This window comes from Dendroctonus ponderosae, unplaced genomic scaffold, assembly GCF_020466585.1.
Source record: "Dendroctonus ponderosae isolate FM_Combo_2020 unplaced genomic scaffold, Dpon_F_20191213v2 Dpon_F_20191213_11, whole genome shotgun sequence".
Classification (NCBI taxonomy): Eukaryota; Metazoa; Arthropoda; class Insecta; order Coleoptera; family Curculionidae; genus Dendroctonus; species Dendroctonus ponderosae.
In genome coordinates this window covers 2,264,573-2,280,319 of record NW_026017213.1, presented here as the reverse complement: position 1 = coordinate 2,280,319, position 15,747 = coordinate 2,264,573, and the positions used below count along the sequence as shown (strand labels likewise).

Sequence of the window (15,747 nt, the reverse complement as noted above, 5' to 3'; positions counted from 1 at the left end):
CGCGTTGAGAAACCTACCATAAGTTATAGAACCTACAACTTTAGCGGACCGATAGTTATCGAACCAATAAGGGGAATCTACCAGAAACCGGGCATGCAACTTGTCGATTAACACATTTGTTGAATGTTTTGAAGGGTATTTTGGTGAAAATATTGCAAAAGATTCTGGACTCACCTGCGCCCCATTGCTATTCCTCTTGTGTTCTCTTTCGTCTTTTTCGTCGCTGGGTCGCTTTGGGGCCCGTCGCTGTTCGCTTCCAGTGGAAGACGTAGGGAATCCCAAGTTCTGCAACAGTTTATCTTCATGCTTAATGTTCTCGTTCTTCTTATCGTCATCGTCGTCGCTATCTTTCTTCAGCAATTGTTGCAGCAATTCGCTTTTCTTCATTCCAGCCCTGCCCACAACGTCGACATCATCATTCTTGTCGTTCAGCAACTGGAAAAACCAAGATGAAAATGAAAAAATGGCATTTGCGAAATGACCGAGCGCGGGCTGCCTGACAACAGCAGAGCGATGCGAATGGATGGATACTCAATGTGAATTATTTGTTGTAGTTTAAAATAAGTCCGATCTTACAGGCAGTTTGCTTATCAGCTGATAAGAGAACGGCAGTATTCTTAGGAGACTTAGTTTCAGTCGGTTTGCTACGCAATATTGAGTGATTGAGTTCGGGTGAACTTGATCTTGATTCGCCACTTGGCCCCATTGAGGCTGAAGAGTTTTTTTGCACGCAAACCAATCGGGAAAAGGTTCATTGACATCCACAAGTGTCACGAAACCTTATCTTATCGCATGTTGTGCGTTTAGCGCATTTGTTTTTCGACCCTCAGAACTTTCGTGGTCAATCGAAACCGAGAAAACCGGCCTAGATCAGATTATCGCATTTAAGGTGGACGGTTTGCTGATGTAAATCCACCCGCTGGCGGCTTTGGGGGGTGGACGATGTGGAGATCAAACCACTTACAATTATATTCCCATTTCGATAAATCGGGCGAATTTTCAACGCGGACATTTCACACACACACTTCAGAGTCGTTGGTATGGATGGCGCGCACACTTTCCCCGATGATACCACATGGTAGGCAGCAGCGGAGGCGCCCGACTTGCATGAGACCGATTTTCCGCCGGAAAAACCTCAAGAAATGCACGCCAAACAGCTTATCGGCGTGCCAAGTAAATTTCCTTATCACTTGCTGGTTCGACTTGTACGACGTAACTAAAATTATCATTTTTAATATGTTATTGTCCGGGTTTTGGTGAAATTCACGCACATTGCGTTCGCGCAGATAAGGACTGCGGTTTTAAAATTCTCAAGAACAAAACGTGCAACCTGTACTTCGTCCCTTTATGTGTACATTTGCCAAGTTGATTTCTTGCCATCATCAGGGATGTTTTCTCAAATTGACAAACTTTACGGATTTAGTTGACAATTTCCACTCAAGACTCAATGAATGCGTTGTGCAAACGAAACCATAAGTGGGGGAAACGAAAAAAAGGTTTTATTAATTCGTTAGTTTCGGTTTGTTGCCATCATCAGAGATAGACCGACAAACTTTCAAAGTTTAGTGTTTGAGTTGTGAATTTTTGCTCCACATTGAGAAATGCAATTGTTAATAGAAACCAAAAGCAATTGCTACTTGCTGATCCCGATATGTGAAAAAGCGTGCTTTACATGCCCTGAAAGTGTCACGTGAAGGCCATCTTCAGCTAATCTCCTACAATGTTTCTCTTCTAATCAAAAAATGACTCACGTTCCAAAAAACCGTTTTTTTAATCCGGGAGAAAAACTGGTCGAAACTGCGACGTTCGCTTGGTTTCTTTTTTGTTGGACATTTTGCCTCAACATTTTCGTCATTTCAAAACACCGAATTTTCTCGAATCTTCGAGTGCAGATTCCAGATTGATATAAAGACTGCTCTTAATTTACTAAAATTTTAGATTAATCTGCTAATGAAAGAGGTGACGAAATTCGGTCGTTTTAAATGACGAACATTTTGAGGCAAAATATCCAACAAAAAAGTTTAGTGTTTGAATTGAAGAATTTTGTTGTTTGATACAATTGCTAATAGAAACCAAAAGCGGTTGAAATTGGCCGATCTTGACATGTGGAAAAGTGTATTTTATGTGCCCCGAAATGATAAATTTTAATCAACAAATGCTGCTCAAGTTTAAAAAAACTAGCAGTTATTGGCATTTTTCTAAGCAATTTTGTGTTGCGCAATAAATTGCACGAATAGAACTCGGGAACAATAATTTGCTACAATTAACTGTGTGGGTGAGAATCTAGCTTTCACATGTTCTGAAAGTTTCTGATTGCTGCGCTCTTCAGGGAAATCTTACTGTTTTAAACTAGAAATCAAAAGCTCGATTGAAACTTTTGTTGCTTAAAAGGCCCTGAAAGTTTGGATTTGATGCCCCCATCAGGAATTTTTCTGCAAATTGTCGAAGTTCACTGTTTTTAATTTATTTTAGGACCCTGCAAGTTCCGGTTTGTTGACATCATCAGGGATTTTCTCAAAAACCTGCAAAGTTAACTGTTTCAACACGTTTTCGCAAAAATTGAAGCTCATTGATCACGAAGTTCACGGATTTACTTGACTATTACTCGACACTCAATGAATGCGTTTTTATAAGAAACCCAAACTGATCGAAACTTTCCAATTTCGCCTTTGGAAAGCGGAAGTTTTGTTTCAGATGCCCAGGAAGTTGTGGTTTGTTGCCACAATCGGGCAACTTTCCAAAAAAATGTAAAACTTCAGTGTTTCAATCAAAAATGACCGCTCACGATTCAAAACATTCGTTTTTTATGGGAAACCCAAAGCTTTTGAAATTAGCCGAGTCTCATATGTGAGACGTGCCCTTTTGTGTTGGGGCCAACGCGGAAAAACCAGTCGTAGCGGCAACGCTGCCGGCGAGACAACAACGGTCAGAGGGGTTTGGAACATTGAATGGCCCAAAATTGACAAAATAATCGAGTGTTGCCAACGACTGTGTAAGAAAAAGGTTTGTTTAATTTACCTAGAAAGTTTCGGTTGGATGCCATCATCAAGGCACTTGTTGCAAAATTTCAAACTTTAGTGTGTTTTAATCAAAATTGATTGCACACGATTAAAAAAATGAGTTTCTTAAGATGTCCTGAAAGTCATTAACAGAGATTTTTCAGTTAATTTCACTGTTCTGATGGAGATTTGCAGCTTAAGATTCAAAACATGTCGACCGAAACTGGGGGATTCTGATATTCGGCCGCTAATTTAACCCGAAAGCGATTCAAATTGGCCAATTCGGAGATGCGAAAAAGTGTCCTTAATAGGCCCTGAAAGTTTCGCTTGCCTGCCATCTTCAGAAAATTTCCTACAACGGTTCAAAGTCGACTTTTTGAATAAAAAATGGTTGACATTTTTTTATTTGAATCCGAGACTAATAGTGGTGACTACTTCGACATTCTGCTTTTCTGTTCCAATTTGTTGATTGTTAAATGCGAAAAAATGACCTGCAAGCTTCGCTGGGATGTAATTTTTAGAGGATTTCCTACAATTTTCAGAATTCACTGGTTAAGACTTAAAAAGTTTAAGATTTAAAAATTGTTTTTTTATTTCAAATCAAAGTTCAAAGATTTCCCGCGTTCGACGGAAAATTTATTGCGAATGGAGTTTCGATTTATTGCCATCACCACGGATTTTTTGAGAAATTCCAAAAACTCTAATTTGATTTTGGGGAGGTTTGGATAAAATTCCGCAACTTACATATTTTGGGTAATGGTGCCATGTGGTTGGAGGATACATCTCACCCTCGTCTCTTTTTCCCTTTATGCCTGACAAGGTTAAATAACTGGCAAGTATGCGAACTGCACAAGTCGAAACAATCCAAAACCTTTCCAAAAAAAGGGCAACTTTTAGCCGCACACGAACGCGATCGTCACGTCCAAGAACTTTTCACGTTAAGAACTTTATCTTTTTCTATTCTTTCTCTTTCAAAAACGATGTATTTAAGGGAGGAGGGGGTTCCCCTAACGGGACTTAAATCGGTCCAAAATTCGATGTTGGTGCGCATGACGTCACATGGCGCTACATCATGCTTGTGCTCGCACAAGCACTCTAAGCATTTCAAAAATGATGATTTTTAGCGGAATTTGCAATTTGATCTTTTAGGGGCCGTGCCAAAAGCTTGGTGCAGTTTCTTCACTAAATTTTCCAAAGTTAAAGAAAGAGCGTCAAGATAGGCAACACTGTCTATCACGCAAATGGCTGTACCTGTGTACCTTCGCAAAGGGCACTATCGGTAACGGGCGGGGTGCGAGACGGAAATTGCAGGTAAAACGGCCAGCATCTTTTCCATTCTTTTCGCCATTATGACGCATTGACCCTTCAATTGAAACATCGCACAAGCGAGCAAATCCGAAAATTGGAAAATCTTATTTGTTGCCCAATGAGCCAAACTGCGACCAGAACTATCGGCTTCTTCATTCACAACAGAAAGTCTTTTGGGGACGTTTTCGTCTGCATGGTTTGAATGTAGGACAGGTTGTAAGTTGTTGTAAATGTTTGAAGCGTTTCTCGTACACTCTATTTCCCATTTTCTTTGCTTGCGCAAATTTCAGTTACAGTTGGATTTGCTGCCCCCCATAGAACTTTGGCGTTCGTCCCTTGGACCCATTAGCAGGTATAAAGTCACCAAATAGTCAAACGGAAATAATGTTGAGCGGTCTTATTGATTTTCGTCTTTTTTCTTTGGAATTTGAGCATTTACCAGTCATTGTCTGCGCTCAGGTACCCAAAGCCTAAACGAACAGTTTTCCTACGCGCGTTTTGGGCGAGTTTAAGCAATTTTGGAATCGAAAAGCCTATTTACTTTGCACATTTTACATCGTTATCAGTAGTTGAACTACTTCACAATTCATCATGGCATTCGTTTATCAATGTGATTATCACGGTTTGGTTTTGGTCAGTCATTCTGCGGCCTGAGCGAGCATTGGGGAATTTTCGCACGATCAGCAACGCTGCAATTTTCTTTCTTGACTTTGACTACTAATCTGTTGGCATATTTCCCACACTTTCCCAAATGTCTTGAATAAACCCGTTCGTCTTCGTATTCAAAAGGGTTTTCACGATTTGCGACAGCGGCGGCAACACTGTTTTTTCCAGTGAGTTGCAAAGGTTTGCATCTCATAAGTCTTAAGTCTTGTTTCCCCTGTTTGTGCAAGAAAGAAAAAATCACCACTTCCAGTCCATTAGCAGCTTTTGTAAAAGTCTAGAAAGTTAGCTTCATTTGAAAGAAGTTTGCTTACGCAGGACTTCTCAGACTGTCACTACCAAACCAAGATAGCGGCAACATTGGATTTGAAAAAACATTGCTCTTACTAGTAAACTACTGGAAAAAAAGTCATCTTCTTGAGCCTTCTAGTCGATTTGATAAAAATTGCTCTAACGGAAATCAAAGTTTTGTCTCATTGTTCAAGCAGGTTTTCCAAAGTTCTCACTTCCAAACCAGGAGAGTGGCTATATTGATTTTTTTCCAGTGGAATGCAAAAGTTTTGCTCTCACTAGACAGAAAATTTCATCTTCTTCAGCCTTTTACACGACTTTATAAAAATTGAGAAGTTAGGCCCTATTTGAAAAAACCGTGTTTTCCCTGTTTCTGTACGGAGAACTTCCAGGACTTTCGCTACCAAATAAACATAGCGGCATCATTGATTTTTTTCCACCAGGTTGAAAAATCTTTACTCTCACTATAGAGGAAAAATCAGCATCTTCGCCCTTTTAGTAGATTTTATAAAAATTGACGAATTAGTCTCTGGTGGAAAGCAAAAGTTTCCTTTCATTGTTCACGCAGGTTTTCCAAAATTCCCACTTCCCAACCAGGAGAGTGGCAATATTGATTTTTTTCCAGTGGATCGGAAAAGTTTTGATCTCACTAGAGAGAACATTTCATCTTCTCCAGCCCTTTACACGATTTAAAAAAAATTGAGAAGTTACGCCCTATTTGAAAAAACCGTGTTTTCCCTGTTGCTGTACGCAGGACTTCCAGGACTTTCGCTACCAAATGAGCATACCGGCAACATTAATTTTTTTCCTGTAGATTGAAAAAGCTTTGCTCTCACTATTGAGGAAAAATCAGATTCTTCGCCCTTTCAGTGAATTTTATAAAAATTGACGAATTTGCCTCTGATGGAAAACAAAAGTTTCCTCTCATTGTTCACGCAGGTTTTTCAAAATTCCCACTTCCAAACCAGGAGAGTGGCAATATTGATTTTTTTCCAGTGGATTGCAAAAGTTTTGCTCTCACTACAGAGAAAATTTCATCTTCTTCAGCCTTTTGCACGATTTTATAAAAATTGAGAAGTTAGACCCTATTTGAAAAAACCGTGTTTTCCGTGTTTCTGTACGCAGGACTTCCAGGACTTTCGCGGCCAAATGAACATTCTTCACACTTTTAGCGGATTTTATAAAAATTGACAAATTTGGCTCGAACGGAAAACCAAAATTTTCTCTCATTGTTCACGTCAGTTTCCCAAAAGTCTCACTTCCAAACCAGGAGAGTGGCAATATTGCAATTATCCCAGTGGATTGTAAACACTTTGCTCTCACTGGAGAGACAAAAAATCACCTTCATTGGCCTGTTAAAATATTTTATAAAAATTGAAAAGTTGGCTCCATTTGACAAAAAGTGTTTTTCTTCTGTTTGCTTACGCAAGACATCCAAAACTCTCACTGCCAAACCAAGAAAGCGGCATTGGACTCCAGTCTGTTGTAAAAGCTTTGCTTTCATTATAGAGCAAATAACATCTTCAGCCCTTAAGGGTATGTTAAAAATATTGCCAAAGCTGTCACTGCAGTAAAGGTTACACCTATTTGCCCACCCAGGTTTCTTTAGAATTTATAACCTGAACAGCGGCCACAATAAATCTTTTGCCGATTGGTTCCAAGGGCGTTCAGCTTACTAGCGTGAAAAATCCTTCCTTATCTCTTCTTCTGGAGATTGAAGGAACAGTTCTCAAACTTTTCATGTTGTTCTTTTTCTCCAAGCACATTTTCAAAAATTATCCTTGTTAAGTCTGAATGGCAGTAATATGGAAAATTTTCCAGTGGCTATTAACTAACTAGCCTGAAAAACGGTTGTTTTTCGTCAGCCATGCGAAGGATTTAAAAAATTGCCATTCTTGGCTCCGGTGGGAATAATCGGTTTCCTCGAATTGTCCTCGCAGGCTTTTCAAAATTCTCACTGCCAAACCTGGACATCGGCAACTTTAGATATTTGCCGGTGGATTTCGAAGGGTTTGATCTTATTATCGTGAAAAATACCCGTGTGTGACCCCTCGAGCAAATTTAATAAAAATTGCCCAACGTGGTTGCGATGAAAACAGCAAAAAACGGTTACTTCCGGTTCGCTCAGGCGCGTTTTCCAAAATTCTCACTTTAAATCGGCAGCGTGAAAACGCCATCTGCTTCAGCCCTTCTAAACTAACTAAAACTAGAAAAACAATATATCTTGGCCCTACAAAAGCGAACGGTTTAAGTCAATCAACACAACAATTCGAGTTGTCACCGCAGGGGTTTTTCAAAATTCCCAGCGGGAGAAAAAGCAGAGACACTGAATTTTTCCCAGTGGGTTGCCGTTTACAGTTTAGCGTGACAAATTTCCCTTCTTCAGTGGATTTTGTGAAAATTACCGAACTTGGCTCTGATGGAAAAGAAGTTTCTTTTGTTTTTTCACACCTACTTTCCAAAATTCTCACTTCCAAATCAAAAGAGCCGCAATATTGGATTGTTCCCAGTGAGTTGCAAAGGTTCTGATCTCACTAACGTCTCTAAATAACATCTTCTACAGCCCTTAACAAGATTTTTTTGAGTGGTGTAAACAAACTGCCCCTTTTTATTCACGTAGATTTTCCTAAATTCTCACTGCCAAACCAGGAGAGTGGCATCCTTGTAATCTTTTCGTTGGGTTAGTAAGAGTTGGGTTTCGCTAGCGTAAAAAAACCATCTTCTTCAGCAGTTCAGGCAAGTTTGTAAAAAATGGAAAACTCGCTTTGGTGGCGAAGGTTTTCGCTGTTTGTTCAAGGGGAGGTTTTTTCCAATTTTCGCTGTCAACCATAAACAGCGGCAACATTGGCATTTTCTCATTGCGTAGCAAAATCTGTGACTTTGCTAGCGTGACAAATTGATCTTCCTGCCGAGGATTTTAAGAAAAATTACAAACTTGGCACTGCTACAAAATAATAGTTTCCTCTGTCTGTTCACGCAAGCACTACTCAATGGCCACTGCCAAACCGGGAAAGCGGCAACGTTGGATTTTTTCCAGTGGGTACCGAAGGCTTTAATGTTACTACTGTGATAAAGCGACATTCTTCAGTCTTTCAGTAAATTTTATGAAACTTGTCAAACTTGACTCTGGCGAAAAGAAAAAGTTTTCTCTACTTGTTCCCAAAATTGTCACTGCCAAATCAGGACAGTGGCAACATTGGATTTTTCCCAGTGAGTTCCGAAGGTTTTATCCTTATTGTTGTAAGACATTTGGCTTCTTCAGCCCTTCAGCAAACTTTAAAAAAATTACCAAACTTCGATCTGCTGAAAAAAACCGATTTCTCTATCCACGAAAGTTCTTCAAAAGTCTCACTTCCAAACTAGGAGAGTGGCAACATTGCAATTGTTCCAGTGGGTTTCGAACGCTTTCATGTTATTGTGGTGAAAATTTCGCATTCTTCAGTCCTTCAGAAAATTTTACAAAAATTGCCAAAGTTAGATCTGATAAAAAATGATTTTTCTGTCCAGGCAGGTTTTCCAAAACTCTCCCGTCCAAACCAGGAGAGTGGCAACATTGGAATTTTTCCAGTAGGTTTCGAACGCTTTCATATTATTGTCGTGAAAATTGCGCCTTCTTCAGCCCTTCAGCAAAGTTTAAAAAAATTACCAAATTTCGATCTGCTGAAAAAAACCGATTTCTCTATCCACGCAAGTTTTTCAAAACTCTCACTTCCAAACTAGGAGAGTGGCAACATTGCAATTATTCCAGTGGGTTTCGAACGCTTTCATGTTATATTGTCGTGAAAATTTCGCATTCTTCAGTCCTTCAGAACACTTTACAAAAATTGCCAAAGTTAGATCTGATAAAAAAGGATTTCTCTGTCCAGGCAGGTTTTCCAAAACTCTCCCGTCCAAACCAGGAGAGTGGCAACATTGCAATTTTTTCAGTGGKATTGGAACGCTTTCATGTTATATTGTCGTGAAAATTTCGCATTCTTCAGTCCTTCAGAAAATTTTACAAAAATTGCCAAAGTTAGATCTGATAAAAAATGATTTCTCTATCCACGCAAGTTTTTCAAAACTCTCCCGTCCAAACCAGGAGAGTGGCAACATTGCAATTTTTCCAGTGGGTTTCGAACGCTTTCATGTTATTGTTGTGAAAAATTCGCATTATTCAGTTCTTCAGAAACTTTTACCAAAATTGCCAAACTTACAGCTGATGAAAAAAAAACCATTTCTCGATTCAGGCAGGTTTTCCAAAACTCTCCCGTCCAAACCAGGACAGTGGCAACATTGGAATTTTTCCGGTGGGTATCGAACGCTTTCATGTTATTGTCGTTAAAAGTTCGCGTTCTTCAGGCCTTCAGAATCTTTCGCAAAAATTTCCACTCAGAGTTGATGAAAAAAAAGCCAATTTCCCCTTCAGCCCTTCAGATTTTCTAAACATTGCTAAACTTAGTACTGCATAAAAGTGCAAATTTTGCCCAGATGAAGCATTTCGAGCCACGTAGGCCTTTCCCACGCTTAAATGAGTGTCAATATCTATCACATTAGAGCCGAACCGCACGGAAAATAGAACGTTGGTCAAACATCGCGATTGCTCAACAAACAGATCATTAATCCGATCGGAAGCTCCAAATGGTCGGACGTAAATATTTGGAAGCGAGACGCAAACGACTACGAACCTACGCCAATGTTTTCTAATGCCTGCCGATTAGCTTTGAAATGAAGTTCAAGTTCATCTGAATCGTTCCGAGACGATAAACGGCTTAATTGAGGAGGACTTCAAAGCGGCGCAGCCCAAATAAGTGACCTACGTTTGCCGATCTACCTAGAATCAATATGGCGCAAAATTAGGCTGATTAGGCTCAAGACCTTCGGGATATCCATCCAGCTTAGGCGATTACCTACCTCTAGGTGTCGACTATTTGGTCGGGCCATGGTCATGGTGTTGAGCGCAAATTACAATAAAATTCGACAAGATAACACATAAACGAGTGAACGAGTGAGCGCGTTGATAACGTTAAGCCATCGTTACGACGCATTTTACGAAATTTTCATTTCCTAAGCATATAATAGTCACGAGGTTGCTGATGGCGCGTAATTCCATTACATCAGCAGGATGGAACCCGATCAAGTCTCAACTTGTATTGGTAAGCATCTCAAGACACGCAGTAATCAAGCGGCTTACCCGAGCTGATGCTCCATTCTTCGCCAGTTTGCGCCTACTAGAAAAACGTCTCACTTTCACGGCGCTGCGTTAGTAACGCAAACAAAACAACGGCCGCGAGTTATCCGAAGAGGAACTGACATTTGCCATGAAAATTAATCGCGCTTTCGTCATCCGCGGCGGCATTGGCAGCGTTCTTTGTTTTCTGGGTTCCGAGAATCGTCATGCGATTGTCTTTTGTCGCTGCCACACGATCCGATGCACTTTGCAATCGATCCGATCTCAACAGCGAACAGTCAAATTTCTGCCAGAGTTTACGGTTTTTCGTCTAAGTGGGCTTGACCAGCGGTTTTGGAATTCGGGCCACTGTCCGGCGACGGCTTGGCCCGCCATTTGTCAACAGCGACTAGGGCAGTGGTTCCAAATGGCAAAAGGTTGGCCAACAACATCGGGAAGCGATGAAAAGGTTGGGGATTTAGTTAGTTGCTGGCTGATTTAGTTTAGGGCTTCTTCTATATGAGGAAAGAATCCTCCGAATTGGAAAACAGGCGGCTGGAGCTTTCGTAAATTTTGTTGCGAAGATTTCAATGGTTTGTGGTCCTTCGGGCCCCACCCGGACCGAGCGGAAGCAGCAAAATACCACAGTTAAAGCTTTAGTTTTTATTTAAGGTGACGTTGTTGAAAAAAATGTGCAATTTTCATCCATTTTTGGAAAATCTGATCCCCAGAAAAAGCGCCTACCACTTTTCCAGTGAACACTAACCTTCTTTAACCAGTGGGGTGCGCACCCCCACAGAATCCCTCTATCGTTTTGGAGGCATGCAGGTTGTAAGAAAAAGGTGTTTTTCGCAATTTTCCGAAAACCATTCATGGGAAACTTTTGCAAAACTATCTGCTGATTAGTTTTCCACCACCAGACCAAAGAAGAGCAAGTTTTCTCTATAAGAGGTTCAGTTTTTGAGTTAAAAAATAAAATCTGAAAATCGGTCGAAATCACCGAAAAAAACATGTCGTGTCATTGAAAGTCGCCCTAAAGATGACGAAATTCCGAAAATTCCCAATACATTTTTAGGTCCAAGTGTAGATGGTCGACACTCAACTGTTGCCAGTTTGACTTCAATTTAACGTGTTAAAAAAATTCTCAAAATTTGACCAAAAACGTCCAGTAGCTCGCTTATTACTCACTTTAGAGACAATTTCAATACCACTTTTTCCATGTATTTTGGCCATCTTCACACAGTAGCGTCCTCAGAATTTATTTGCAATTTCACTTTTGAATATTTACTTTTTTGAAAATCACGTTTTTGAATTTTTTTGATTCCATGAAACCATTGAATTTAGGAGTTTGAAGAAAATCACAAATTACCTTTCGACTGACCGGGCATTTAACAACGCATAACTGTGTTCATAGAAGAAAATATCAGTAATAAAATCAAGAAAAAATATTAAAAATATGAATGAAAACAAAAAATGAAACATGAAAATCGATCGAAATCCTATGGTTTGGGGATGAGAATATTTTTTGCCAAAAAACAAAAGTGGTTTTTTGGAAATTTTTCTTTACAAGACAACCATGTGGACAAAATGCATGCCAAAGTGAGTTGATTTGTTTCGGAAAAAATCCTCCGATGAACCAGCGGGGAAAGAAGGCAAACTTTTCAACGGTTTCTTAGGGAAGCTAAACCTTCAGATCACCATAAAACCCTCAAACTCCCACCAAATAATCTGATTTTCACACACACAGAACTTTTCCAAGAAATTTCAACAGAATGAAAGCCAATTGAGTACAATAAGGGCTAATGGAGGAGATTCTTCCCTTTAAATTGCATGGTAAAGTATGTGTCAGGGTCGCTGACCCTGAAGATGGCATATTTTCGGAAACTTTTTAGGGTATTGATCTCTGTCAGTTGAAAATTGGACCTAAATTTAAATCGTCAAAAATTCGCCAATTTTCCAATATTTTCCCTTATTATTTTTTTTCAGCAAAATTAAAACATTTTTCCGCACATTTTGGCCATTTTTATCGAATGGTGTGCTCGAAACCCCTCGGTTGGTTCAATTTTTGGAGATATTTTGTTTTTGAAAACTGTGTGTTTGGACTTTTTTCGGAAACCGTTCGAGTTGTCCAAAAATTGTGCCTTTTGTTCGGCCCAGCATTTTACAAAACCAACAATTTTTGATAGAAAGCATTTAGCATTTGCGTAAAAAATAAAAATACTAAAATCGATCGAATTCCTATGGTTTCAAATCAGGAATTTCTCGGCGCAATCAAAAATGTTTGAAATGAGTTGGTTTGTTGCGCAAAAAATCGTCGGCTGAGCTAATGGGGAAAGAAGCAGACCTTTGTACATTCCCTGATGGGAGCTTATTCTTCAAACCACCATAAAACTCCCAAAATTCACACCAAATGATCCGATTTACTTAAACAAATGTACATTTTAATAGAATTAGGACCAATCGCGAAGAAATCGGGCGTAATGAGGGAAATTCTCCCATTTAAACCCCCCATGGGAAAGCGTGTGAGTGTTATTGAGCCTGATGATTCTCGAAAAGTTTTAACGGATTTTCTATCTATCCACTGAAAATGTCTCGCATTTGCTCGGCATTTCTCTGCGATTTTTATTTTCAGAGATATTTAGTTTTTTGAAAATCAGGTTTTTTGGATTTTTTTCGAACACCATCGATTTTACAAGTTTGAAAAATCTCCAGGCACCTTTCGAACGGCCGCACGTTTTATAAAGAATACGTTTTTTTGATAAAAGTATCGTTTAGCCAAAAAAATGTTTCAGATTATTGAGTCTTCTATTTTAACAAAATTTTTGCCAAACTGGATGGGTTTGTTTCGCAATAAATCTCCGGATAAAGCGACTGGTAAGGGTGGAAAAAAGGTTAACACACTCTGTATCTCAAAAACGTTTGAAAACATTCACTACATCGTAATGACCTTTTCGATAGTCCGTCTCACGATCTCCCTTTAGCAACTAGGGTTTTATTATTATTATATTAAATTCCTAACCTCTAAAGAGCTAAAAGCAGAAATGTTTACACTTTGAGGTTGGGGAAGCTTAAAACCACCTGTAGTCAAATAACGCGTGGATATATCTAATTGGTTGTTAGAATCGTAGCGATAGTGCGTCTCGACAAATATCTTTTACCACTTGGGGTGACCAGAAATTCCTAACCTCTGAAGAGCTAGATGCAAAAATATGAATCTTTGTGTGTCTGTGTCTCAAAAACGGTTACAAATATCTACTAAATCCTAATGACTTTTCGATAGTTCGTTTTGAGGTGTACATTTACACTAAAGCAGCATTAGAAATTCCTAACCTCTAAAGAGTTAAAGAAGAAAATAAGACGACAGATCGAAAACCGTTGAAACTACTCTAATTTGAATACATTTTCCACTGAAATACCTTTAACCTACACAACTGATCTAGACGTGCAAACCAGATTTTTATTATCAGAAATCTTTGCATTCTCTTCTGTCTTGAAGTCTGTATAGTTTTAGAATCCCTGCGAAGGAAAACTAACACGGATTGAACCGGTTTCATCCACTATTCCGATTAGGTTTAAGACTATTTCACGATTGTTGACGTTTGATAACAAAACGACAACAGAACTTTCTAACCTCTAAAGAGAAAGAAGCAAAAATATCAAACCTTGAGTCTCGAAAGGTTTAAATGCCTCGTACCTTAGAAACGACTTGAAATATCGCAATCATTGTAAGGAACTTTTGGAAAAAGCAGTTTTCGGCCTGTAATTGCGATATCAATTTTTTTTAAATTGCCGAAAACTGTGCCTATTGGCAGGCGTTTGAAAATTTAAAAACGTCGTATCTCAGAACGGTGGGAAATACTCAATAAGTGGTACGGATATTTTGTATCAGTTAGGTTTTATCAGGAATTCTTAACCTCTAAAAAATTAAAATAAAAAATGTCAACACTGAGGTTCTGGAAGTTTGTAGCCGTGTAGCTAAAAAGTGGGTAGAAATAGCTAATCAGTGATTAGAACCTTTTCGGTAGGGCGTCTCGAAAACTATCGTTTGCCGCTTAGAGTAGTGGGAAATTCCTAACCTCTAAAGAGCTGGGAGGAAAAAATCAACATTTTGGACGTCATCAGTTTAAATACTCTGCATATAAAAACCGTTGAAAATATCCCCGAACGATCTAGTGTTATCACAAAAGTCTCACTAAATTTCTAACCTCTAAAGCGATCAAAGTAAAAATAACAATAGATTTCTTCAACTGCCCGATATTTTCAAAAAAAATAATTGTTTGTTCAAAGGCCCGAATTATCCAAGTGTGAAAATCCAGCAAATCCCCAGAAATTTATATGAATTAAATGAATTGTTGGTTAAAACTGCGTGTTCCTGGTCCGATACCGAACACCTAGACATGGATGGGAAGCGAACAGTGGCGTGTTCTGTGCACCTTGAAAAATGGATTCGGCTAATTGTTTTGTTCTGCAAAAGCGTTATAATTAGCGCGAATGAAATTGCCGACCGGATTGCGAAAGCGATACGGTATTGAAACGAAAAATGCAAGGTGGAATGGATAATTGAACGACAAAAAGCCCAAATCGCTTCTCGAATTCCGCTAGAGAACAGAGCTGATTTGATTGATTCCGCCCGGTGCGATAATAAACAGCAAAGTCCGCAACTTTGCAGAATTCCTAGAACGGATCCGTTGCTTCATCCAACCAAACAAACGATTTTCGACCAAGGCCGAACTGAACGCTCAACCAAACCCCGCTTGGTGTTGTTGTTGTTCCCAGTACAGCCGAAAATTTAAAATCTTCTTGAACACAAAGAAAAAGAGTGGCAAAAATTATGAAATTAATTACAATCAAAGTTAGTTAACTTTGATTAACGCAATGATCTTATCGGTCTGGTGCAGGAAAATAAGCCGTCACTGTTATCTAATCAGTTCCATCGACATTAAAAAGCACTTTCATCGGTTATCAAGTGCGATTTTCGCACAATTCGCCGCATGAAAACCAATGGGATTTCGCCATGCCGGAGACAACTTTTGGTTCAATGACAGACAGTCTATCTGTCGATAACCTCGACTAACATCGGAAAATGTGATTCAATTTGGGTTCGTCGAACAGGATCGTTGGGTTCCGCACTTTGAGGCATTTTTCGTCAAAATCATCGGTATTTTTGGTTTAGAAAATATCGCAGAACGCAATATGGCCAACAAAGTAGCGAAACTTGAACATCCCTAAAAGTTCTCCAAACACAAATTTTTATTCGAATGAATCAAAAAGTGCCATTTTGCGAACAGAAGCGATGATCAAAAAGAAGCACTTTTCTTTAGCGTTCATTTGTTTTACTTT

The 15,747-nt window shown here is 39.3% G+C and overlaps 1 protein-coding gene across 10 annotated transcripts in view; it reads right to left on the bottom strand.

The window, feature by feature from the left end:
• The window catches only part of LOC109543867 (nuclear receptor coactivator 2), a 236,614-nt gene that overhangs the window by 30,427 nt on the left and 190,440 nt on the right, over positions 1–15,747 (bottom strand). For all 10 annotated transcript variants that reach the window (XM_048662514.1, XM_048662512.1, XM_048662517.1 and 7 more), the window contains one exon: positions 175–435. In XM_048662514.1, coding sequence (XP_048518471.1) covers positions 175–435 — 261 coding nt within the window. The remainder of the gene's footprint in view (positions 1–174; positions 436–15,747) is intronic.